Here is a 24642-nt window from a genome sequence, read left to right on the forward strand (position 1 = left end):
GGTAACTGGGCTCTGTTTCTGTAACTGGGGTGACTGGGCACGGTTGGTGTAAGTGGGGTATGTGGTGCTTTTGGTGTACCTGGGGTAACTGGGATCATGTGGATTGGCTTAGCCTCCCATCACCTGACTGCATTCTCCTGCTTCTGTGACTTGGCTTGCTTGTATTGGGTAAAACCCCCAAACATACCTTTGGTGTGTTTCTGGCTTCAGTAGGAGGCCAAAGAGAAGGGGGTGCGCCACTCTGACTACCTGGCTTTTAGAGAGTAGAGTGTCCCCTGCTGGCCCACAATAAAGGCTTCATTGGAATGGCAAAGTGTGGTCTGAGAGTGACTTGAAGATCTCCCTATCAGTATAACATGGGAAACTGTGAAAGCCTGAAACTGTTTCTGTTTCCCGTGCAGGTGGCTGAAATGGCAATAGTGCTTTGAAAACATGCAACCTCTAATACTTTCTGGATTTTCCTTCGTATGAGAACATCTGTACCAAAAGACTTCTCAACCCACAGGTGTATTTGCACACACAAACAGAAACAAGCCCTCCAATAGTAACATGCACTCAAACAACTCACACAAAACAATAGCACTTCTCTGAGTCCTTTTACTTTTCCAAGTGAAAAAAGACCAATGAAACATATATTTTCAAAACACCCTCCCAGCACCACAGCCTGGAAATGGCCACAGTGTACTAAGGTTTTCTACATGTTCTGGACCAATAAACTCTTGGTAATTGGACACCCTGAGAATTGTAGCTGCTCCCAGGCCTCTCGTGTGCCACAGATGGAAACTGGGAAAAGCACGCAAAGCAGCTCTCCAGAAGTTCAAAGAGATATGCCCCGGAATTCCTAATCCAGCTAGTCCATGAATTTCTGAGAAGGGATTGGTGGATCTGACATGGAGGGGGGGGGGTGGGTGGACTCCCTGCAGGCTGAGGAGATGAGGAAGCCTGTCCTATGGAAACCTTCTCAGAGAATGTCTCTCTTTCTTCTGAGCTCCCAGCAGGAGTCCCTTGTGCTCCTTGATCCTCCACGCACACAGGCAGCTTTCATCCACTAGAAAGACCCGTCTCAGGTGGACGACATTAGGAACTGCAAAAGTTTTCATCCAATACCCCTGACACTCAAGTCTACCTGGGCTCTCCTCTACTTGCAGAGTCATCAGTGTCATTTGGGCCAATGCAAAGCTGAACAACAATTTGACTCCAGCACACGTGTTGGCTCTGGAGCCTTCCTGTGCTGTCCTATTCATTGATCTGCATGCCCAGTGGGATGCAAGCCCACAGGATCCGTGCTCTCCACCAGCCTGGCCATATCATGCATCCATCCCAGACTGCATTGGCTGCCGCCTTCCACCCCTCTCAGCATTATTTATCTTAACCTAACCTCTGTGTATGTGCTCAACTGTGTCCTGTGGGGATTCTCTTCTATCCTGCATGCCAAGAATACCATGGGTCCTGAGTCAACTCCCCCTTCTCCCTGGGAAGGGTTCCGACCTATAACAATTGGGTTTCCCAAATGGGGACCTTTGGAGGCACTGAATTGGGTCCATTGACACAAACACTTTCCTTTAGCCTTGACTAGGATGCATTCTGTTCTCTCTCGGACATAGAACCTCTTCCTCCACTTCCTTCATTGACTGAGGGGCTCTGGGGCTGAGACTGAGCAGAGCTGCATTCACCTAGCAGGTGTTTCCCATATTCCACAGCCCAGAGCCACCCACAGAAAGACTCTTTCAGGCAGACAGTTTCTCTCTAGCAGCCCAAAGTGGATTGAAAGACACTGTTGCTTAAGTGTCCATGTGCCCAGGGTCACTCTTTGGAACTTGCATGTAGAGAAGAACCCAAGAGGACTTGAGCATCAGCTGCATTTAATGGAGAAGAACTGGGCTAAGTCAAGTCATCCTCAGGAGACTGCTCTCACCTGTGGAGGGAAGCTGCCTCATCTCCACCATCAATGACTAGTGGAATTTCCTGCCTGACCTCAAGTGGAAGAGAGACACTTCCCCTGCTGAGATGGTTTCCAAAGAGGGAATTTTCCATATACTCACATGAGCAGTAGTCCACCCAGCACACCCACTCCCTTGGTGTCAGATCCACAATACCTTCTGAGAACTTAAGGAGATGAGAAAGCTTTGGGTGTGGCCAGTTCACAGCCTGGAGAGCTAAAGGGGGCCTGTTCTCCAAAGACTCTTTGTGAACACCAGAAGTAATGAAGCAGATTCATTACAAGGATGGTTCCAGTATCTTTAGGGAGGTCCAGTTGCTTCATAAACTTTCAAGTAGGGCAGCAGGCAAGCTGTAATGGGATGCACTTAGATCTCCTCTCACCAAACAAACAAACAAAAATAACTCCAGAAAAAGAATTCTAGCTGCTTAAGTGTGAGCACGCATTTGTGTGTGGGGGGTGGGGTGGTGATGGGTGTTCCTGTGTGCATGACTGTGTTTGTGGACATGTTCATGTGCACATTCCTATGCATGTGTCTGTGTGTTCTTATGTACTTTCAGTTATGAATGGAGCCTACTAATATTACAGGCTAACAATGCATTGAGTTGGTATTCCTTCAAAACTATTCATGAAAAACAAACATTTTCATTCTTTCTTCAATTCCATTATTTTGACTTCTTTCCTGATAGATTTTCATAATGGTTGTGAACTGGGAAAATGTAGCTAGGTTAGAATTGATTATACCCATTATTTCAAGGACTATGAAAAGATGGGGCTGGGGTTGTTGCTCAGTTGCAGAGCTTTGGCCTCCCACCCATGATTGAGTGTGTTTTGATTCTAAACCCTGCACATACATATGCATAAACAAAAGGTCCATGAACAAGTAAAAATATTTAACAACAAAAAAGGAAAACCTCTAAAGGGACTGTGGAGTAGAGGCTGCACTCACTTTTCTGTGATATTGGAGATGAACAAAGCTACTGAGGTACCAGGTGTTCTGAACTGTGTACGCATAGGCCTGTGTATTGAGAAGTGCAAATCTGTGTGCACGAAATCCATGGTGACCTACAAAGGAAGCAACACCAGCACAAGAGCCCTGGCAGAGTGCTGGAAAATCCTGCTGGTCTGGGACCCTTGAGACTTACACAGGTGTATTTCTCCTCTGCAGCAACATTGCAGGATTGGCCCAGGTGAGGGCCTGAGGGGATTCCATGGGGGCGGGGCCAGGGAGCTGAAGCCAGAAACACCCTTTTCCTCCAAGGGAGCTCAGAAGCCCAGCAGATTTGGATGAGAAACCAGGGACATCAGCCCTCAGCAGCAGGCTCTCCTTCAGCCCTGTGGTCATTCTGGGCACTTGCATGTCCACAAATGTCATTCCAAACCCAGCAGAAAAAGAAATACACTTCCAATGAAAGTGTAGAGTCAATGCAATGCAGAGCTCATATATGTCACATGAAGTATGAAAGCATTGGGCAGCATTTCTTTGAATTCTGGAATCCTTATGTAAAAATGGCAGAGTTAAAAAAAATTGATACCCCAGAGAGCCAACCTTGTAAAAACTCCAAGGCCCTTAGGTCAACTGGCCTCTGACCTCTTCCCAGCACCTCAATGTCATTCAAACTCTGGATTTCAAACCTCTGTAAAGGAAAGTACTGACTCGAAAAGGCTGGCAAATCTTCTTTCTGGGTAGAGTCATGGAAATCAAAGGTGCGAGTCACTGAAGTTTGGCCTAAAATTGCACCTGTTGTATTGAAGATGACGTGTTGCATCACGTGATCCTGGGGGAGGATCCAAGTTCCCAGAAGACACCTTCCCTCACTGCCCCTTCCGGCTGGCATCAGGAGGTTGCATCTCTTCCTGGGCTCTGTGTCCAGCCCTCACCTGTCTGAGCGCCTGCTGACAGGAGACAGCAGAACAGTGGGGTCTCAGGTTGGTTTTCTTTGCCCAGGTAGTTTACAGAAGATTCCTTAGAAGACATGTAGATGGGGAAAATGTTAAGGATGGAGGGGGAGGTGCTTGTGGATTTAAGATTTTTCAAGAGTGTTTCTTTATGCTGAGGAGGATCAAATAGGTCATTCGAGGTTCAAATCACCACAGAACTTTTGCAATTTCAGAGAATATTTACTGCAGCCTTCTGATACCTGTGAGCAGGTGGATCAATGTGTATGAAAACTGCTGTAGTTTACCATGGACCCTTGGGTAGGATAGGGACTACCTCCGATGGATAGAGCAATGTTATTCCCTGTGCTATTTCCACACAGGCACATAGAAGTTTTGGGTCATCCTCACCCAGCCTTCCTCTACCCATTTTCCCCTCTCTTCTGAACTGCTCTTCCATTCCCTCCCCCCTCCCCCCTCCCCCACCCACCTCTCCCCTTCCCCCTTCCCCCTTTAGGGTAGCTTCTCCCCTCAGTATCCACACCTAGGAACAAACACTGGTTTGGCATGTCTAGCAAAGGATGTACACTGGTTCCATCCATAGCTTGTTTGGAAAATGTCATAATTTCATTCTTCTCTGCCACTCAATAGCTATCATTGTCTTGCTCTGTTTTTCTTATATCATGTTATGGTAGAGAATCATCGTGACCCCACACCTTGCCTTGGGGATGATTTTTTTTCCCTTTCTTTCTGTAGAAGAGTTTAAGAAACCTTTCTCTAGAACTTTTTGAAGGCTGGGTTGGGTGAAATTCAACATTGAACCCCCCACGTCCTCAGCTTCTCTATTTGGTTAGGTTCATTACCACTGAACCAATCCTGAGCTTGCTCTCTGTATCATTAATTTGGAAATATATTTGAAGGTCTATTTGCTTGGGTCAGATATTCAAGGACATTCTTGGATATCTACTAGTCCTCAGCTTCTCTATTTGGTTAGGTTCATTACCACTGAACCTATCCTGAGCTTGCTCTCTGTATCATTAATTTGGAAATATTTCTCAAGGTCAATCTGCTTAGGTCAGATATACAAGGACATTCTTGGATATCTACTAGCATTTCTAGCTCATGACGTCTGACTTTGCAAAGAATGACTCTGGATAATCATGCTCTGCAAATCTCTGTATTAAGATGAAATTCCTTTTGATCTCTCTTTGTATGAACTAGGTTTACCTCTCTTCACCTTTCCTCTTTTCGTTATCATTTTGATAGAGTCAAAATTGTTCCCTTTGGTTAAGATTGCTTTATTGTACCTACAGGAATCATGCATTCACTCTGCTATAATTCTAAGAGCCTGGAGTATCTTATTTTTGTCAAACGCAGTAGTTGGCCTACTCCTCCCTTGATTGTGCACCCATGTGTGCTCCACCTATTCTACTGGGCTCCCCAGATCATGGGATGTGCTCCATGCCAAAATGTGGAGAATAAATGAAAGATCCCATCTTGACTTTGGTCATGACACTTTTTTCTTTTCTCTTGGACCTAGGAAAGCCCAATGTCAGCATCTGAGGGAATGGGACCTGACTTGAAGAAGATGAGACAGTCGGCAGAGCATGCCTCACAGCCTCTGGCCCCGAGCCTCATTCAAATCCAGAATAAGAAGCACCAGCAGAGGGGAGCTGTGGGGCATAGGGCTCCTCCCCCTGAAGAGGAGGACCCCAGGGTATGTGGACATTGGAGGCAATGGGAAGCCAGGGGGTGACACAGGTCAGAATCTTGGTTACATCCTCTCAGATTGCCTCTACCACCCAATTCTCCCATTCCAACCCACGAGGACCTGCCCGGGAACCTCCTCTCAGCTTAGTCCTTTCCTAGAATGGGAGGAGGCATCTTATGGAACCCCTTGAAACCCATGCAGCCCAACGTTTATCCTGTTGGAATCTGGCCCAGCGTCCTCAAGTTGCAACATCCAAACCTTCCTTCCAGTGCCCCCGTATAATACATGATTCCACAAATGTGTTCTAGGACCTTAAAAATCCTAGAAATTCATGGTTCACAGGCCTGAGTGCCTGACCTAAAATGAGAGGAAACTAAGACTTAAAATCTCTCTTTGTCTGTAAAACGTTGGGCTGACTCCTGACAACTTGTGCTTTTCCACCAACAGCTGAAGTGTAAGGACTGTGGGGCTTTTGGACACACTGCGAGGAGCAGAAGATGCCCCATCAAGTGCTGGGATGGTGCGCTGGCCCCACAACCCTTGGGCCCAAAGAAAGAGAAGGAGAACCAGGCACCAAGCAAGCCTAGGAATCTCCAGAACACAGGGGCCTGTGAGCAGCCAGCCAGAATGAAGGGCCAGGTGCAGAGGTGAGGGATGGGGAAGCTGGGATCCAAGCCTCGGGCACGGAACTCCAGGGGGGTGGTGTCTCTCTTTCTCCACATAGTCATCTCCACACATTCACATGCAGCTAATGACTGGGTCAATGGAGAGAGATAGACAAGGACTCCATGTCCCAAAGCCGCAGCCTGCAGCTCATTCTACTGTGCATTCAATTCAGAAAGGGACAGGTTCAGGGCAGCACTAGGAACATGACCACGGGAGGCACAAAAGCAATGTGTCCACATGGAACTACTTAGTGGGAAAGGAGAAGGGCTGCGTGGATGTAGGGACTGGGTGTTGTAGGAGGAGAACTTGGGGGAGAACCCAGGGTAGCACAGGTGACACTAAGAAAATGGGCACCTCTCATTTCGCTCCCTCCTCTGCATTCATCCAAATACCATCGTGTTTCTGCAGGCAAGAAGAGGAACGGGGAAAGGCTCTACTCCAGACAGGGAGTTCCCATAGGAGACCCCAGGAGAGGCAGCAACCCAAATGGAAGGAAGAGACAGAACCCAGTGCCTACCTAAGGGTGAGTATGTGCATGGTGGCCTGCTCTTTTGGTGTCCTGGAGAAGCCTGATAAGTTCCTTCTTTGTGGCCCTTCTGCCTGAGGGATTGGCTATCAACATTTAAGCCCAATGGGACTCAAGCTTGGGGTCTTTCACATTTGCTCTTTCTAATTTTGTGTGGTACTTTTTTCATCTTCCCCATGACGTGGTGCATGGGCCCATGGGGGCAGAGTTGACTCCAACGTCTCAAAGGACACCATGTCCGATGCAGGCATATTCCTATTGAAAGTGGGAGAACACTCTCAGCTTCTGTAGGCCAACTCCTCAGTGGCCACATCTGCTGAGAGGAGCATTAGCCATTTGCATCCCACAGAAAAACACACAAACGAGCCCTGCCCATCTCAATGCATGAGACCTCCGATTAAGAACGGGATATTTCCCAATGTGCCCTGAAACATGTCAAGTCGTTCTTGGAATGGGTCTTTGGCTGATGGCCATGGAGGTGGAGGTGGAGCACCCCTTTTCCTTTCCTGGGCTGATGACTTGTCTTCCTGTTCCACTCTATGTTCTGTAGCCGAATTCCTGTTTAGGTGGGCCTTGTTGGTGCTTGAGTGCAGGGACTCAGGAAAGCTTCCTGTGTTTGTCTTTTCCTCCAGAAACCCAGCAGGCCACTGCCCGTCCACACGACCAGGACGAGGTGTGTCCTGGGCTCTGGGTTTGAGAGTCAGCCTTGTGTCCAGAGCTCGGATGAGAGTCTCACCTTCACTAGCGCACATCCCTTTCAGAGACCCAAACGTGGACTCCACTCAGGTCCCGGGATCCAGAAAAAACAGGATGTGAGCGTCCCTGGCACCATCCATCTGGTAGCAAGGCACTCAGGGCAGAACCCTGGCCTCCTTGGGAAGAAAGCACCTGAAACACCAGAGGTTGTCTCCTCTAAAGTTGCCCAGACTTCTGCCAAAATTCTCGGAGGGGGCCATGTGCTCCACCCTCCATCACTAGCCAGGTGTCCTGATGTGAGCAAAGAGCCCTGCCTGCAGCCTGCAGCATGTCCACAGGGCCAGGGCCACAAACTCAGCCTCCAGGCCCCAGGCAAGAGACAAGCTCAGGTCCACATCCAGACTGGCCAGAACGCCCCAAAGAAACTCAGGCTGGGGCACAGTCTCACTCCACGGGGGAACACCTGCAGGCCAGGCTCGGAGGCTAGGAAGTCTCTGCCTGCTTGGCAAGATACAAGTGGTATCGGACTAAAAGGGTCACCCCAGGTGACCAGAAAATCTCCAGCCCATGATTCCAGCATGGATCTTCGCCCTCCCAAGGAAAGCCCTTTCCTGAATCCAGTCGAGCCTTGCACCAAATCGAGTCCACCAGCACCCAGCTGTGTTCCCCGACAGCCCCTCCGAATGCTCTTCAAGAGAATGCACAAGAACTGGTGGAGATCCAGGTTCATTGCCGATCTCCCTTCCTCTCCCACTGCAAAGACCAGTGCTCTTGCTGACACTCCTCCCTATCTTGATGAGTCGGACAGTCCCAGCTCCCATGAGCCAGTGAGTGTCCTCTATGAAGACCTTCAGGTGTCGTCCTCCTCTGAGGACAGTGACATGGAGTGAGGCACACCATAGCAGGGAAGAATAGCCTTTGGGGCTCCAATGACTTGCAGAGTCTCTTGGGCTGAGGAAGCAAAGATGCAGGAGCAGGTGGCACCAGGGTCACAGGACCTTCCTAGCTATGGAGTAGGAGCAAAAGCTGAAACTTCAGAAAGCTCTGGCACAGCCACAGACCCTGCCTCTGACGCACAGCCACCTGTCCAGAACTCAGAGGAGAGACTCCTCTGAATGGGGTTTCCAGGGGATTGTCCAAGGTGCTCATGTCACCTTCCACAGGCTGTCCATGGGATGACAAATGGAGTGGCTATTCAGGTGTAGAGATGGAAGTGGAACAGAAGTAGAAGGCTCAAGTTTGTCCCTTTTGTCCTATGACCGCATGGAGTGTAACACCTGCTGATCACTGGGACCTCTGTCCTGGACTGCAGTGGACCTTCTTGACTCTCGAGTGTGGCTATGGAAAGCATGGTGGGCAATTTCCCTGGCCTTGCCTTTTTTTGTTCCTTGCCCCTTATGATAATCATGTACTTGACGTTTCTCTGAATCCTCATACAATTTTCCCCTTGTTTTACTGTGTGCATCGTTGGAGTGCTCAATAGGCATGTGCCTTTGTACCTTGTCTCTCCTGCAAACTGCATTTATTGTGTCCTGGTGCTCAATTGCAATGACTTGGACATCCCGAATGTCTCAGGTGATGTCCACGTGGCAAATAAGATCATTCATTTGGTGCAGTTCAGGATATCACTGGATTTCCCATACTACCATAATAAATGGGTGGAATTGTGTATCCCAGATCAAAGAAGTCACTTGCGATTTGGAGGCCTGAACATTGATGCTTTTCAACTCTCTCTCTGGGTGCTCCTAACTGTGAGCAGTTATGGAACCACTGCAGCTGGTGGAAGGAGCTCTCGTCCTTCACACCCAGTCCCCATTTCCTATGTCTGGGAACATGTGTGTCCAGGGTCCTGAATGACTCTGTGGTATTTTAGCCAAGATTTATCAACTGGACACTCCCGTCTCCAGATAGCACTGACATGGCTGTCCCTATTCAGAGACAGAGTCTGGGGTGATGTGGATTCTGATCCACAGGCAGGTGATCTTGCAGGAAAACAGGGAGGAGAAACAGAGAGCTCCTCAATTTGAGTTTGGAGCCTGAAAGAATGGAGATATGTGAACACTGATGTCTGAGCAAGGCAGCTCTTGAGATGCATTCTATATTCAGATTTGATTTTTCCCTCAGTATTAGCTTTCCTGTACCTTTCCTAGTTCCACTCCAGATGTGGAGAGTGCCATATATACAGGGGTCTGTCCTGGGCCCCCCAACTATCATAGGAGTTCCTTCTCCCACCCATGCTGTGAGCAACCTTCACCAAGTGATGCACATTTAGAAAGGGAAGGAAGGGGTGGAGAGGTGGGGGGATTAGTCTGGACAATGCAGAGGATGAAGGAATGGTATGGGCTCCACAGTGTGCACTCAGGAGTACTTTGTTCTGGGCCCACCTCACGCATACTAGGGTCTAAAAGAAAGGTGTGCAGAACACCCGGGTGCCAGAGCCATGACTGGACCAGAAAAAGGCATGCCTATGATGCATTTCATGTGTGCCCCTGATCTCCCCCTTGAGCAGGCATAGGGCCAAGAATGTCCCTGAAATGGAGCCTGATTCTCTGATGCGCAGAGGTGGATCAGTCACCTGTGTGCATGTGACAGTGAGATTAAAAACGGGTTGTGGGGCTTTCTGTGCCCTGGTGCATGGAGACAAGGAATTCCTACAGATTGCAGTGGTATTGGAGGAGTCAGACCCTTGAGCCCCCTACAGACATTACAGGTCAATCTACAACCTGCATAGCAACTCTCAGTTTTATTGTAGACACACCCTACAGAATCCTCCATGTGCTCCTAGGAGAAGTCCCTATGAATACCCAAGGTGAAGCCTCTGTCCATCAGAGCTGGTATCTGTGTTGGTTCAGGTTCTTTTAGGAGCCCCAGCATGTGCTCTTCTTCATCTTCCCTCTCATTCTGGTTCACCGAGAATTCCAGAGACAAGACTGCACTTCTCAGGTCACAGGGCAAGGGGACTTTGCTCAGATCCCGAGGCACCTGAGAAATTTGTGCACACTTAGCTCAAAGGTGACAGAAAACATAATGCAACCCCTCCTTTCTTACTCCTTTCATATTTCTGCAACTGGCTGGTATGGTCCTTTCTGAATTTTTCCATTCCAACTTGAAACCTGGAGGACAATCTCCCCCAAAAGACAGCCACTACCTATTGGTCGTGATGAGACCAATGTCTTTAGTCTATGGAATCCATTTTGTTTAGGAACTCCATTCTGTGAAACAGTTATGCCAACTAGAAAGGTCATTGTTGTTTTTCCGTCTGTTGTGGAGACCCTCTAGAACATGAACTATCTAACTGGGCAGTGATTCTGTAACTGGGGTATCTGGGCTCTGTTTCTTCAATTGGGGTAACTGGGCTCTGTTTGTATAACTGGGGTGACTGGGCTCTGTGCAACTAGGGGTAACTGGGCTCTGTTTCTGTAACTGGGGTGACTGGGCACGGTTGGTGTAAGTGGGGTATGTGGTGCTTTTGGTGTACCTGGGGTAACTGGGATCATGTGGATTGGCTTAGCCTCCCATCACCTGACTGCATTCTCCTGCTTCTGTGACTTGGCTTGCTTGTATTGGGTAAAACCCCCAAACATACCTTTGGTGTGTTTCTGGCTTCAGTAGGAGGCCAAAGAGAAGGGGGTGCGCCACTCTGACTACCTGGCTTTTAGAGAGTAGAGTGTCCCCTGCTGGCCCACAATAAAGGCTTCATTGGAATGGCAAAGTGTGGTCTGAGAGTGACTTGAAGATCTCCCTATCAGTATAACATGGGAAACTGTGAAAGCCTGAAACTGTTTCTGTTTCCCGTGCAGGTGGCTGAAATGGCAATAGTGCTTTGAAAACATGCAACCTCTAATACTTTCTGGATTTTCCTTCGTATGAGAACATCTGTACCAAAAGACTTCTCAACCCACAGGTGTATTTGCACACACAAACAGAAACAAGCCCTCCAATAGTAACATGCACTCAAACAACTCACACAAAACAATAGCACTTCTCTGAGTCCTTTTACTTTTCCAAGTGAAAAAAGACCAATGAAACATATATTTTCAAAACACCCTCCCAGCACCACAGCCTGGAAATGGCCACAGTGTACTAAGGTTTTCTACATGTTCTGGACCAATAAACTCTTGGTAATTGGACACCCTGAGAATTGTAGCTGCTCCCAGGCCTCTCGTGTGCCACAGATGGAAACTGGGAAAAGCACGCAAAGCAGCTCTCCAGAAGTTCAAAGAGATATGCCCCGGAATTCCTAATCCAGCTAGTCCATGAATTTCTGAGAAGGGATTGGTGGATCTGACATGGAGGGGGGGGGGGTGGGTGGACTCCCTGCAGGCTGAGGAGATGAGGAAGCCTGTCCTATGGAAACCTTCTCAGAGAATGTCTCTCTTTCTTCTGAGCTCCCAGCAGGAGTCCCTTGTGCTCCTTGATCCTCCACGCACACAGGCAGCTTTCATCCACTAGAAAGACCCGTCTCAGGTGGACGACATTAGGAACTGCAAAAGTTTTCATCCAATACCCCTGACACTCAAGTCTACCTGGGCTCTCCTCTACTTGCAGAGTCATCAGTGTCATTTGGGCCAATGCAAAGCTGAACAACAATTTGACTCCAGCACACGTGTTGGCTCTGGAGCCTTCCTGTGCTGTCCTATTCATTGATCTGCATGCCCAGTGGGATGCAAGCCCACAGGATCCGTGCTCTCCACCAGCCTGGCCATATCATGCATCCATCCCAGACTGCATTGGCTGCCGCCTTCCACCCCTCTCAGCATTATTTATCTTAACCTAACCTCTGTGTATGTGCTCAACTGTGTCCTGTGGGGATTCTCTTCTATCCTGCATGCCAAGAATACCATGGGTCCTGAGTCAACTCCCCCTTCTCCCTGGGAAGGGTTCCGACCTATAACAATTGGGTTTCCCAAATGGGGACCTTTGGAGGCACTGAATTGGGTCCATTGACACAAACACTTTCCTTTAGCCTTGACTAGGATGCATTCTGTTCTCTCTCGGACATAGAACCTCTTCCTCCACTTCCTTCATTGACTGAGGGGCTCTGGGGCTGAGACTGAGCAGAGCTGCATTCACCTAGCAGGTGTTTCCCATATTCCACAGCCCAGAGCCACCCACAGAAAGACTCTTTCAGGCAGACAGTTTCTCTCTAGCAGCCCAAAGTGGATTGAAAGACACTGTTGCTTAAGTGTCCATGTGCCCAGGGTCACTCTTTGGAACTTGCATGTAGAGAAGAACCCAAGAGGACTTGAGCATCAGCTGCATTTAATGGAGAAGAACTGGGCTAAGTCAAGTCATCCTCAGGAGACTGCTCTCACCTGTGGAGGGAAGCTGCCTCATCTCCACCATCAATGACTAGTGGAATTTCCTGCCTGACCTCAAGTGGAAGAGAGACACTTCCCCTGCTGAGATGGTTTCCAAAGAGGGAATTTTCCATATACTCACATGAGCAGTAGTCCACCCAGCACACCCACTCCCTTGGTGTCAGATCCACAATACCTTCTGAGAACTTAAGGAGATGAGAAAGCTTTGGGTGTGGCCAGTTCACAGCCTGGAGAGCTAAAGGGGGCCTGTTCTCCAAAGACTCTTTGTGAACACCAGAAGTAATGAAGCAGATTCATTACAAGGATGGTTCCAGTATCTTTAGGGAGGTCCAGTTGCTTCATAAACTTTCAAGTAGGGCAGCAGGCAAGCTGTAATGGGATGCACTTAGATCTCCTCTCACCAAACAAACAAACAAAAATAACTCCAGAAAAAGAATTCTAGCTGCTTAAGTGTGAGCACGCATTTGTGTGTGGGGGGTGGGGTGGTGATGGGTGTTCCTGTGTGCATGACTGTGTTTGTGGACATGTTCATGTGCACATTCCTATGCATGTGTCTGTGTGTTCTTATGTACTTTCAGTTATGAATGGAGCCTACTAATATTACAGGCTAACAATGCATTGAGTTGGTATTCCTTCAAAACTATTCATGAAAAACAAACATTTTCATTCTTTCTTCAATTCCATTATTTTGACTTCTTTCCTGATAGATTTTCATAATGGTTGTGAACTGGGAAAATGTAGCTAGGTTAGAATTGATTATACCCATTATTTCAAGGACTATGAAAAGATGGGGCTGGGGTTGTTGCTCAGTTGCAGAGCTTTGGCCTCCCACCCATGATTGAGTGTGTTTTGATTCTAAACCCTGCACATACATATGCATAAACAAAAGGTCCATGAACAAGTAAAAATATTTAACAACAAAAAAGGAAAACCTCTAAAGGGACTGTGGAGTAGAGGCTGCACTCACTTTTCTGTGATATTGGAGATGAACAAAGCTACTGAGGTACCAGGTGTTCTGAACTGTGTACGCATAGGCCTGTGTATTGAGAAGTGCAAATCTGTGTGCACGAAATCCATGGTGACCTACAAAGGAAGCAACACCAGCACAAGAGCCCTGGCAGAGTGCTGGAAAATCCTGCTGGTCTGGGACCCTTGAGACTTACACAGGTGTATTTCTCCTCTGCAGCAACATTGCAGGATTGGCCCAGGTGAGGGCCTGAGGGGATTCCATGGGGGCGGGGCCAGGGAGCTGAAGCCAGAAACACCCTTTTCCTCCAAGGGAGCTCAGAAGCCCAGCAGATTTGGATGAGAAACCAGGGACATCAGCCCTCAGCAGCAGGCTCTCCTTCAGCCCTGTGGTCATTCTGGGCACTTGCATGTCCACAAATGTCATTCCAAACCCAGCAGAAAAAGAAATACACTTCCAATGAAAGTGTAGAGTCAATGCAATGCAGAGCTCATATATGTCACATGAAGTATGAAAGCATTGGGCAGCATTTCTTTGAATTCTGGAATCCTTATGTAAAAATGGCAGAGTTAAAAAAAATTGATACCCCAGAGAGCCAACCTTGTAAAAACTCCAAGGCCCTTAGGTCAACTGGCCTCTGACCTCTTCCCAGCACCTCAATGTCATTCAAACTCTGGATTTCAAACCTCTGTAAAGGAAAGTACTGACTCGAAAAGGCTGGCAAATCTTCTTTCTGGGTAGAGTCATGGAAATCAAAGGTGCGAGTCACTGAAGTTTGGCCTAAAATTGCACCTGTTGTATTGAAGATGACGTGTTGCATCACGTGATCCTGGGGGAGGATCCAAGTTCCCAGAAGACACCTTCCCTCACTGCCCCTTCCGGCTGGCATCAGGAGGTTGCATCTCTTCCTGGGCTCTGTGTCCAGCCCTCACCTGTCTGAGCGCCTGCTGACAGGAGACAGCAGAACAGTGGGGTCTCAGGTTGGTTTTCTTTGCCCAGGTAGTTTACAGAAGATTCCTTAGAAGACATGTAGATGGGGGAAAATGTTAAGGATGGAGGGGGAGGTGCTTGTGGATTTAAGATTTTTCAAGAGTGTTTCTTTATGCTGAGGAGGATCAAATAGGTCATTCGAGGTTCAAATCACCACAGAACTTTTGCAATTTCAGAGAATATTTACTGCAGCCTTCTGATACCTGTGAGCAGGTGGATCAATGTGTATGAAAACTGCTGTAGTTTACCATGGACCCTTGGGTAGGATAGGGACTACCTCCGATGGATAGAGCAATGTTATTCCCTGTGCTATTTCCACACAGGCACATAGAAGTTTTGGGTCATCCTCACCCAGCCTTCCTCTACCCATTTTCCCCTCTCTTCTGAACTGCTCTTCCATTCCCTCCCCCTCCCCCCTCCCCCACCCACCTCTCCCCTTCCCCCTTCCCCCTTTAGGGTAGCTTCTCCCCTCAGTATCCACACCTAGGAACAAACACTGGTTTGGCATGTCTAGCAAAGGATGTACACTGGTTCCATCCATAGCTTGTTTGGAAAATGTCATAATTTCATTCTTCTCTGCCACTCAATAGCTATCATTGTCTTGCTCTGTTTTTCTTATATCATGTTATGGTAGAGAATCATCGTGACCCCACACCTTGCCTTGGGGATGATTTTTTTTCCCTTTCTTTCTGTAGAAGAGTTTAAGAAACCTTTCTCTAGAACTTTTTGAAGGCTGGGTTGGGTGAAATTCAACATTGAACCCCCCACGTCCTCAGCTTCTCTATTTGGTTAGGTTCATTACCACTGAACCAATCCTGAGCTTGCTCTCTGTATCATTAATTTGGAAATATATTTGAAGGTCTATTTGCTTGGGTCAGATATTCAAGGACATTCTTGGATATCTACTAGTCCTCAGCTTCTCTATTTGGTTAGGTTCATTACCACTGAACCTATCCTGAGCTTGCTCTCTGTATCATTAATTTGGAAATATTTCTCAAGGTCAATCTGCTTAGGTCAGATATACAAGGACATTCTTGGATATCTACTAGCATTTCTAGCTCATGACGTCTGACTTTGCAAAGAATGACTCTGGATAATCATGCTCTGCAAATCTCTGTATTAAGATGAAATTCCTTTTGATCTCTCTTTGTATGAACTAGGTTTACCTCTCTTCACCTTTCCTCTTTTCGTTATCATTTTGATAGAGTCAAAATTGTTCCCTTTGGTTAAGATTGCTTTATTGTACCTACAGGAATCATGCATTCACTCTGCTATAATTCTAAGAGCCTGGAGTATCTTATTTTTGTCAAACGCAGTAGTTGGCCTACTCCTCCCTTGATTGTGCACCCATGTGTGCTCCACCTATTCTACTGGGCTCCCCAGATCATGGGATGTGCTCCATGCCAAAATGTGGAGAATAAATGAAAGATCCCATCTTGACTTTGGTCATGACACTTTTTTCTTTTCTCTTGGACCTAGGAAAGCCCAATGTCAGCATCTGAGGGAATGGGACCTGACTTGAAGAAGATGAGACAGTCGGCAGAGCATGCCTCACAGCCTCTGGCCCCGAGCCTCATTCAAATCCAGAATAAGAAGCACCAGCAGAGGGGAGCTGTGGGGCATAGGGCTCCTCCCCCTGAAGAGGAGGACCCCAGGGTATGTGGACATTGGAGGCAATGGGAAGCCAGGGGGTGACACAGGTCAGAATCTTGGTTACATCCTCTCAGATTGCCTCTACCACCCAATTCTCCCATTCCAACCCACGAGGACCTGCCCGGGAACCTCCTCTCAGCTTAGTCCTTTCCTAGAATGGGAGGAGGCATCTTATGGAACCCCTTGAAACCCATGCAGCCCAACGTTTATCCTGTTGGAATCTGGCCCAGCGTCCTCAAGTTGCAACATCCAAACCTTCCTTCCAGTGCCCCCGTATAATACATGATTCCACAAATGTGTTCTAGGACCTTAAAAATCCTAGAAATTCATGGTTCACAGGCCTGAGTGCCTGACCTAAAATGAGAGGAAACTAAGACTTAAAATCTCTCTTTGTCTGTAAAACGTTGGGCTGACTCCTGACAACTTGTGCTTTTCCACCAACAGCTGAAGTGTAAGGACTGTGGGGCTTTTGGACACACTGCGAGGAGCAGAAGATGCCCCATCAAGTGCTGGGATGGTGCGCTGGCCCCACAACCCTTGGGCCCAAAGAAAGAGAAGGAGAACCAGGCACCAAGCAAGCCTAGGAATCTCCAGAACACAGGGGCCTGTGAGCAGCCAGCCAGAATGAAGGGCCAGGTGCAGAGGTGAGGGATGGGGAAGCTGGGATCCAAGCCTCGGGCACGGAACTCCAGGGGGGTGGTGTCTCTCTTTCTCCACATAGTCATCTCCACACATTCACATGCAGCTAATGACTGGGTCAATGGAGAGAGATAGACAAGGACTCCATGTCCCAAAGCCGCAGCCTGCAGCTCATTCTACTGTGCATTCAATTCAGAAAGGGACAGGTTCAGGGCAGCACTAGGAACATGACCACGGGAGGCACAAAAGCAATGTGTCCACATGGAACTACTTAGTGGGAAAGGAGAAGGGCTGCGTGGATGTAGGGACTGGGTGTTGTAGGAGGAGAACTTGGGGGAGAACCCAGGGTAGCACAGGTGACACTAAGAAAATGGGCACCTCTCATTTCGCTCCCTCCTCTGCATTCATCCAAATACCATCGTGTTTCTGCAGGCAAGAAGAGGAACGGGGAAAGGCTCTACTCCAGACAGGGAGTTCCCATAGGAGACCCCAGGAGAGGCAGCAACCCAAATGGAAGGAAGAGACAGAACCCAGTGCCTACCTAAGGGTGAGTATGTGCATGGTGGCCTGCTCTTTTGGTGTCCTGGAGAAGCCTGATAAGTTCCTTCTTTGTGGCCCTTCTGCCTGAGGGATTGGCTATCAACATTTAAGCCCAATGGGACTCAAGCTTGGGGTCTTTCACATTTGCTCTTTCTAATTTTGTGTGGTACTTTTTTCATCTTCCCCATGACGTGGTGCATGGGCCCATGGGGGCAGAGTTGACTCCAATGTCTCAAAGGACACAATGTCCGATGCAGGCATATTCCTATTGAAAGTGGGAGAACACTCTCAGCTTCTGTAGGCCAACTCCTCAGTGGCCACATCTGCTGAGAGGAGCATTAGCCATTTGCATCCCACAGAAAAACACACAAACGAGCCCTGCCCATCTCAATGCATGAGACCTCCGATTAAGAACGGGATATTTCCCAATGTGCCCTGAAACATGTCAAGTCGTTCTTGGAATGGGTCTTTGGCTGATGGCCATGGAGGTGGAGGTGGAGCACCCCTTTTCCTTTCCTGGGCTGATGACTTGTCTTCCTGTTCCACTCTATGTTCTGTAGCCGAATTCCTGTTTAGGTGGGCCTTGTTGGTGCTTGAGTGCAGGGACTCAGGAAAGCTTCCTGTGTTTGTCTTTTCCTCCAGAAACCCAGCAGGCCACTGCCCGTCCACACGACCAGGACGAGGTGTGTCCTGGGCTCTGGGTTTGAGAGTCAGCCTTGTGTCCAGAGCTCGGATGAGAGTCTCACCTTCACTAGCGCACATCCCTTTCAGAGACCCAAACGTGGACTCCACTCAGGTCCCGGGATCCAGAAAAAACAGGATGTGAGCGTCCCTGGCACCATCCATCTGGTAGCAAGGCACTCAGGGCAGAACCCTGGCCTCCTTGGGAAGAAAGCACCTGAAACACCAGAGGTTGTCTCCTCTAAAGTTGCCCAGACTTCTGCCAAAATTCTCGGAGGGGGCCATGTGCTCCACCCTCCATCACTAGCCAGGTGTCCTGATGTGAGCAAAGAGCCCTGCCTGCAGCCTGCAGCATGTCCACAGGGCCAGGGCCACAAACTCAGCCTCCAGGCCCCAGGCAAGAGACAAGCTCAGGTCCACATCCAGACTGGCCAGAACGCCCCAAAGAAACTCAGGCTGGGGCACAGTCTCACTCCACGGGGGAACACCTGCAGGCCAGGCTCGGAGGCTAGGAAGTCTCTGCCTGCTTGGCAAGATACAAGTGGTATCGGACTAAAAGGGTCACCCCAGGTGACCAGAAAATCTCCAGCCCATGATTCCAGCATGGATCTTCGCCCTCCCAAGGAAAGCCCTTTCCTGAATCCAGTCGAGCCTTGCACCAAATCGAGTCCACCAGCACCCAGCTGTGTTCCCCGACAGCCCCTCCGAATGCTCTTCAAGAGAATGCACAAGAACTGGTGGAGATCCAGGTTCATTGCCGATCTCCCTTCCTCTCCCACTGCAAAGACCAGTGCTCTTGCTGACACTCCTCCCTATCTTGATGAGTCGGACAGTCCCAGCTCCCATGAGCCAGTGAGTGTCCTCTATGAAGACCTTCAGGTGTCGTCCTCCTCTGAGGACAGTGACATGGAGTGAGGCACACCATAGCAGGGAAGAATAGCCTTTGGGGCTCCAATGACTTGCAGAGTCTCTTGGGCTGAGGAAGCAAAGATGCAGGAGCAGGTGGCACCAGGGTCACAGGACCTTCCTAGCTATGGAGTAGGAGCAAAAGCTGAAACTTCAGAAAGCTCTGGCACAGCCACAGACCCTGCCTCTGACGCACAGCCACCTGTCCAGAACTCAGAGGAGAGACTCCTCTGAATGGGGTTTCCAGGGGATTGTCCAAGGTGCTCATGTCACCTTCCACAGGCTGTCCATGGGATGACAAATGGAGTGGCTATTCAGGTGTAGAGATGGAAGTGGAACAGAAGTAGAAGGCTCAAGTTTGTCCCTTTTGTCCTATGACCGCATGGAGTGTAACACCTGCTGATCACTGGGACCTCTGTCCTGGACTGCAGTGGACCTTCTTGACTCTCGAGTGTGGCTATGGAAAGCATGGTGGGCAATTTCCCTGGCCTTACCTTTTTTTGTTCCTTGCCCCTTATGATAATCATGTACTTGACGTTTCTCTGAATCCTCATACAATTTTCCCCTTGTTTTACTGTGTGCATCGTTGGAGTGCTCAATAGGCATGTGCCTTTGTACCTTGTCTCTCCTGCAAACTGCATTTATTGTGTCCTGGTGCTCAATTGCAATGACTTGGACATCCCGAATGTCTCAGGTGATGTCCACGTGGCAAATAAGATCATTCATTTGGTGCAGTTCAGGATATCACTGGATTTCCCATACTACCATAATAAATGGGTGGAATTGTGTATCCCAGATCAAAGAAGTCACTTGCGATTTGGAGGCCTGAACATTGATGCTTTTCAACTCTCTCTCTGGGTGCTCCTAACTGTGAGCAGTTATGGAACCACTGCAGCTGGTGGAAGGAGCTCTCGTCCTTCACACCCAGTCCCCATTTCCTATGTCTGGGAACATGTGTGTCCAGGGTCCTGAATGACTCTGTGGTATTTTAGCCAAGATTTATCAACTGGACACTCCCGTCTCCAGATAGCACTGACATGGCTGTCCCTATTCAGAGACAGAGTCTGGGGTGATGTGGATTCTGATCCACAGGCAGGTGATCTTGCAGGAAAACAGGGAGGAGAAACAGAGAGCTCCTCAATTTGAGTTTGGAGCCTGAAAGAATGGAGATATGTGAACACTGATGTCTGAGCAAGGCAGCTCTTGAGATGCATTCTATATTCAGATTTGATTTTTCCCTCAGTATTAGCTTTCCTGTACCTTTCCTAGTTCCACTCCAGATGTGGAGAGTGCCATATATACAGGGGTCTGTCCTGGGCCCCCCAACTATCATAGGAGTTCCTTCTCCCACCCATGCTGTGAGCAACCTTCACCAAGTGATGCACATTTAGAAAGGGAAGGAAGGGGTGGAGAGGTGGGGGGATTAGTCTGGACAATGCAGAGGATGAAGGAATGGTATGGGCTCCACAGTGTGCACTCAGGAGTACTTTGTTCTCGGCCCACCTCACGCATACTAGGGTCTAAAAGAAAGGTGTGCAGAACACCCGGGTGCCAGAGCCATGACTGGACCAGAAAAAGGCATGCCTATGATGCATTTCATGTGTGCCCCTGATCTCCCCCTTGAGCAGGCATAGGGCCAAGAATGTCCCTGAAATGGAGCCTGATTCTCTGATGCGCAGAGGTGGATCAGTCACCTGTGTGCATGTGACAGTGAGATTAAAAACGGGTTGTGGGGCTTTCTGTGCCCTGGTGCATGGAGACAAGGAATTCCTACAGATTGCAGTGGTATTGGAGGAGTCAGACCCTTGAGCCCCCTACAGACATTACAGGTCAATCTACAACCTGCATAGCAACTCTCAGTTTTATTGTAGACACACCCTACAGAATCCTCCATGTGCTCCTAGGAGAAGTCCCTATGAATACCCAAGGTGAAGCCTCTGTCCATCAGAGCTGGTATCTGTGTTGGTTCAGGTTCTTTTAGGAGCCCCAGCATGTGCTCTTCTTCATCTTCCTCTCATTCTGGTTCACCGAGAATTCCAGAGACAAGACTGCACTTCTCAGGTCACAGGGCAAGGGGACTTTGCTCAGATCCCGAGGCACCTGAGAAATTTGTGCACACTTAGCTCAAAGGTGACAGAAAACATAATGCAACCCCTCCTTTCTTACTCCTTTCATATTTCTGCAACTGGCTGGTATGGTCCTTTCTGAATTTTTCCATTCCAACTTGAAACCTGGAGGACAATCTCCCCCAAAAGACAGCCACTACCTATTGGTCGTGATGAGACCAATGTCTTTAGTCTATGGAATCCATTTTGTTTAGGAACTCCATTCTGTGAAACAGTTATGCCAACTAGAAAGGTCATTTGTTGTTTTTCCGTCTGTTGTGGAGACCCTCTAGAACATGAACTATCTAACTGGGCAGTGATTCTGTAACTGGGGTATCTGGGCTCTGTTTCTTCAATTGGGGTAACTGGGCTCTGTTTGTATAACTGGGGTGACTGGGCTCTGTGCAACTAGGGGTAACTGGGCTCTGTTTCTGTAACTGGGGTGACTGGGCACGGTTGGTGTAAGTGGGGTATGTGGTGCTTTTGGTGTACCTGGGGTAACTGGGGATCATTGGATTGGCTTAGCCTCCCATCACCTGACTGCATTCTCCTGCTTCTGTGACTTGGCTTGCTTGTATTGGGTAAAACCCCCAAACATACCTTTGGTGTGTTTCTGGCTTCAGTAGGAGGCCAAAGAGAAGGGGGTGCGCCACTCTGACTACCTGGCTTTTAGAGAGTAGAGTGTCCCCTGCTGGCCCACAATAAAGGCTTCATTGGAATGGCAAAGTGTGGTCTGAGAGTGACTTGAAGATCTCCCTATCAGTATAACATGGGAAACTGTGAAAGCCTGAAACTGTTTCTGTTTCCCGTGCAGGTGGCTGAAATGGCAATAGTGCTTTGAAAACATGCAACCTCTAATACTTTCTGGATTTTCCTTCGTATGAGAACATCTGTACCAAAAGACTTCTCAACCCACAGGTGTATTTGCACACACAAACAGAAACAAGCCCTCCAATAGTAACATGCACTCAAACAACTCACACAAAACAATAGCACTTCTCTGAGTCCTTTTACTTTTCCAAGTGAAAAAAGACCAATGAAACATATATTTTCAAAACACCCTCCCAGCACCACAGCCTGGAAATGGCCACAGTGTACTAAGGTTTTCTACATGTTCTGGACCAATAAACTCTTGGTAATTGGACACCCTGAGAATTGTAGCTGCTCCCAGGCCTCTCGTGTGCCACAGATGGAAACTGGGAAAAGCACGCAAAGCAGCTCTCCAGAAGTTCAAAGAGATATGCCCCGGAATTCCTAATCCAGCTAGTCCATGAATTTCTGAGAAGGGATTGGTGGATCTGACATGGAGGGGGGGGGGTGGGTGGACTCCCTGCAGGCTGAGGAGATGAGGAAGCCTGTCCTATGGAAACCTTCTCAGAGAATGTCTCTCTTTCTTCTGAGCTCCCAGCAGGAGTCCCTTGTGCTCCTTGATCCTCCACGCACACAGGCAGCTTTCATCCACTAGAAAGACCCGTCTCAGGTGGACGACATTAGGAACTGCAAAAGTTTTCATCCAATACCCCTGACACTCAAGTCTACCTGGGCTCTCCTCTACTTGCAGAGTCATCAGTGTCATTTGGGCCAATGCAAAGCTGAACAACAATTTGACTCCAGCACACGTGTTGGCTCTGGAGCCTTCCTGTGCTGTCCTATTCATTGATCTGCATGCCCAGTGGGATGCAAGCCCACAGGATCCGTGCTCTCCACCAGCCTGGCCATATCATGCATCCATCCCAGACTGCATTGGCTGCCGCCTTCCACCCCTCTCAGCATTATTTATCTTAACCTAACCTCTGTGTATGTGCTCAACTGTGTCCTGTGGGGATTCTCTTCTATCCTGCATGCCAAGAATACCATGGGTCCTGAGTCAACTCCCCCTTCTCCCTGGGAAGGGTTCCGACCTATAACAATTGGGTTTCCCAAATGGGGACCTTTGGAGGCACTGAATTGGGTCCATTGACACAAACACTTTCCTTTAGCCTTGACTAGGATGCATTCTGTTCTCTCTCGGACATAGAACCTCTTCCTCCACTTCCTTCATTGACTGAGGGGCTCTGGGGCTGAGACTGAGCAGAGCTGCATTCACCTAGCAGGTGTTTCCCATATTCCACAGCCCAGAGCCACCCACAGAAAGACTCTTTCAGGCAGACAGTTTCTCTCTAGCAGCCCAAAGTGGATTGAAAGACACTGTTGCTTAAGTGTCCATGTGCCCAGGGTCACTCTTTGGAACTTGCATGTAGAGAAGAACCCAAGAGGACTTGAGCATCAGCTGCATTTAATGGAGAAGAACTGGGCTAAGTCAAGTCATCCTCAGGACACTGCTCTCACCTGTGGAGGGAAGCTGCCTCATCTCCACCATCAATGACTAGTGGAATTTCCTGCCTGACCTCAAGTGGAAGAGAGACACTTCCCCTGCTGAGATGGTTTCCAAAGAGGGAATTTTCCATATACTCACATGAGCAGTAGTCCACCCAGCACACCCACTCCCTTGGTGTCAGATCCACAATACCTTCTGAGAACTTAAGGAGATGAGAAAGCTTTGGGTGTGGCCAGTTCACAGCCTGGAGAGCTAAAGGGGGCCTGTTCTCCAAAGACTCTTTGTGAACACCAGAAGTAATGAAGCAGATTCATTACAAGGATGGTTCCAGTATCTTTAGGGAGGTCCAGTTGCTTCATAAACTTTCAAGTAGGGCAGCAGGCAAGCTGTAATGGGATGCACTTAGATCTCCTCTCACCAAACAAGAAAAAGAATTCTAGCTGCTTAAGTGTGAGCACGCATTTGTGTGTGGGGGGTGGGGTGGTGATGGGTGTTCCTGTGTGCATGACTGTGTTTGTGGACATGTTCATGTGCACATTCCTATGCATGTTTCTGTGTGTTCTTATGTACTTTCAGTTATGAATGGAGCCTACTAATATTACAGGCTAACAATGCATTGAGTTGGTATTCCTTCAAAACTATTCATGAAAAACAAACATTTTCATTCTTTCTTCAATTCCATTATTTTGACTTCTTTCCTGATAGATTTTCATAATGGTTGTGAACTGGGAAAATGTAGCTAGGTTAGAATTGATTATACCCATTATTTCAAGGACTATGAAAAGATGGGGCTGGGGTTGTTGCTCAGTTGCAGAGCTTTGGCCTCCCACCCATGATTGAGTGTGTTTTGATTCTAAACCCTGCACATACATATGCATAAACAAAAGGTCCATGAACAAGTAAAAATATTTAACAACAAAAAAGGAAAACCTCTAAAGGGACTGTGGAGTAGAGGCTGCACTCACTTTTCTGTGATATTGGAGATGAACAAAGCTACTGAGGTACCAGGTGTTCTGAACTGTGTACGCATAGGCCTGTGTATTGAGAAGTGCAAATCTGTGTGCACGAAATCCATGGTGACCTACAAAGGAAGCAACACCAGCACAA

General features: G+C 48.4%; 1 protein-coding gene across 1 annotated transcript; it reads left to right on the top strand.

Moving 5' to 3' along the window:
• Positions 1-4126: 4126 nt before the first annotated feature.
• Positions 4127-10106, top strand: LOC139705120 (protein FAM90A13-like). The gene is made up of 6 exons (XM_071609331.1): positions 4127-4138; positions 5358-5534; positions 5976-6175; positions 6603-6717; positions 7353-8302; positions 9926-10106. Exons 1-6 carry the CDS (start codon positions 4127-4129, stop codon positions 10104-10106), a joined length of 1635 nt encoding a protein of 544 aa, XP_071465432.1.
• Positions 10107-24642: the final 14536 nt, after the last annotated feature.

Source organism: Marmota flaviventris, chromosome 3 (genome assembly GCF_047511675.1).
Source record: "Marmota flaviventris isolate mMarFla1 chromosome 3, mMarFla1.hap1, whole genome shotgun sequence".
In the NCBI taxonomy this organism is placed as follows: Eukaryota; Metazoa; Chordata; class Mammalia; order Rodentia; family Sciuridae; genus Marmota; species Marmota flaviventris.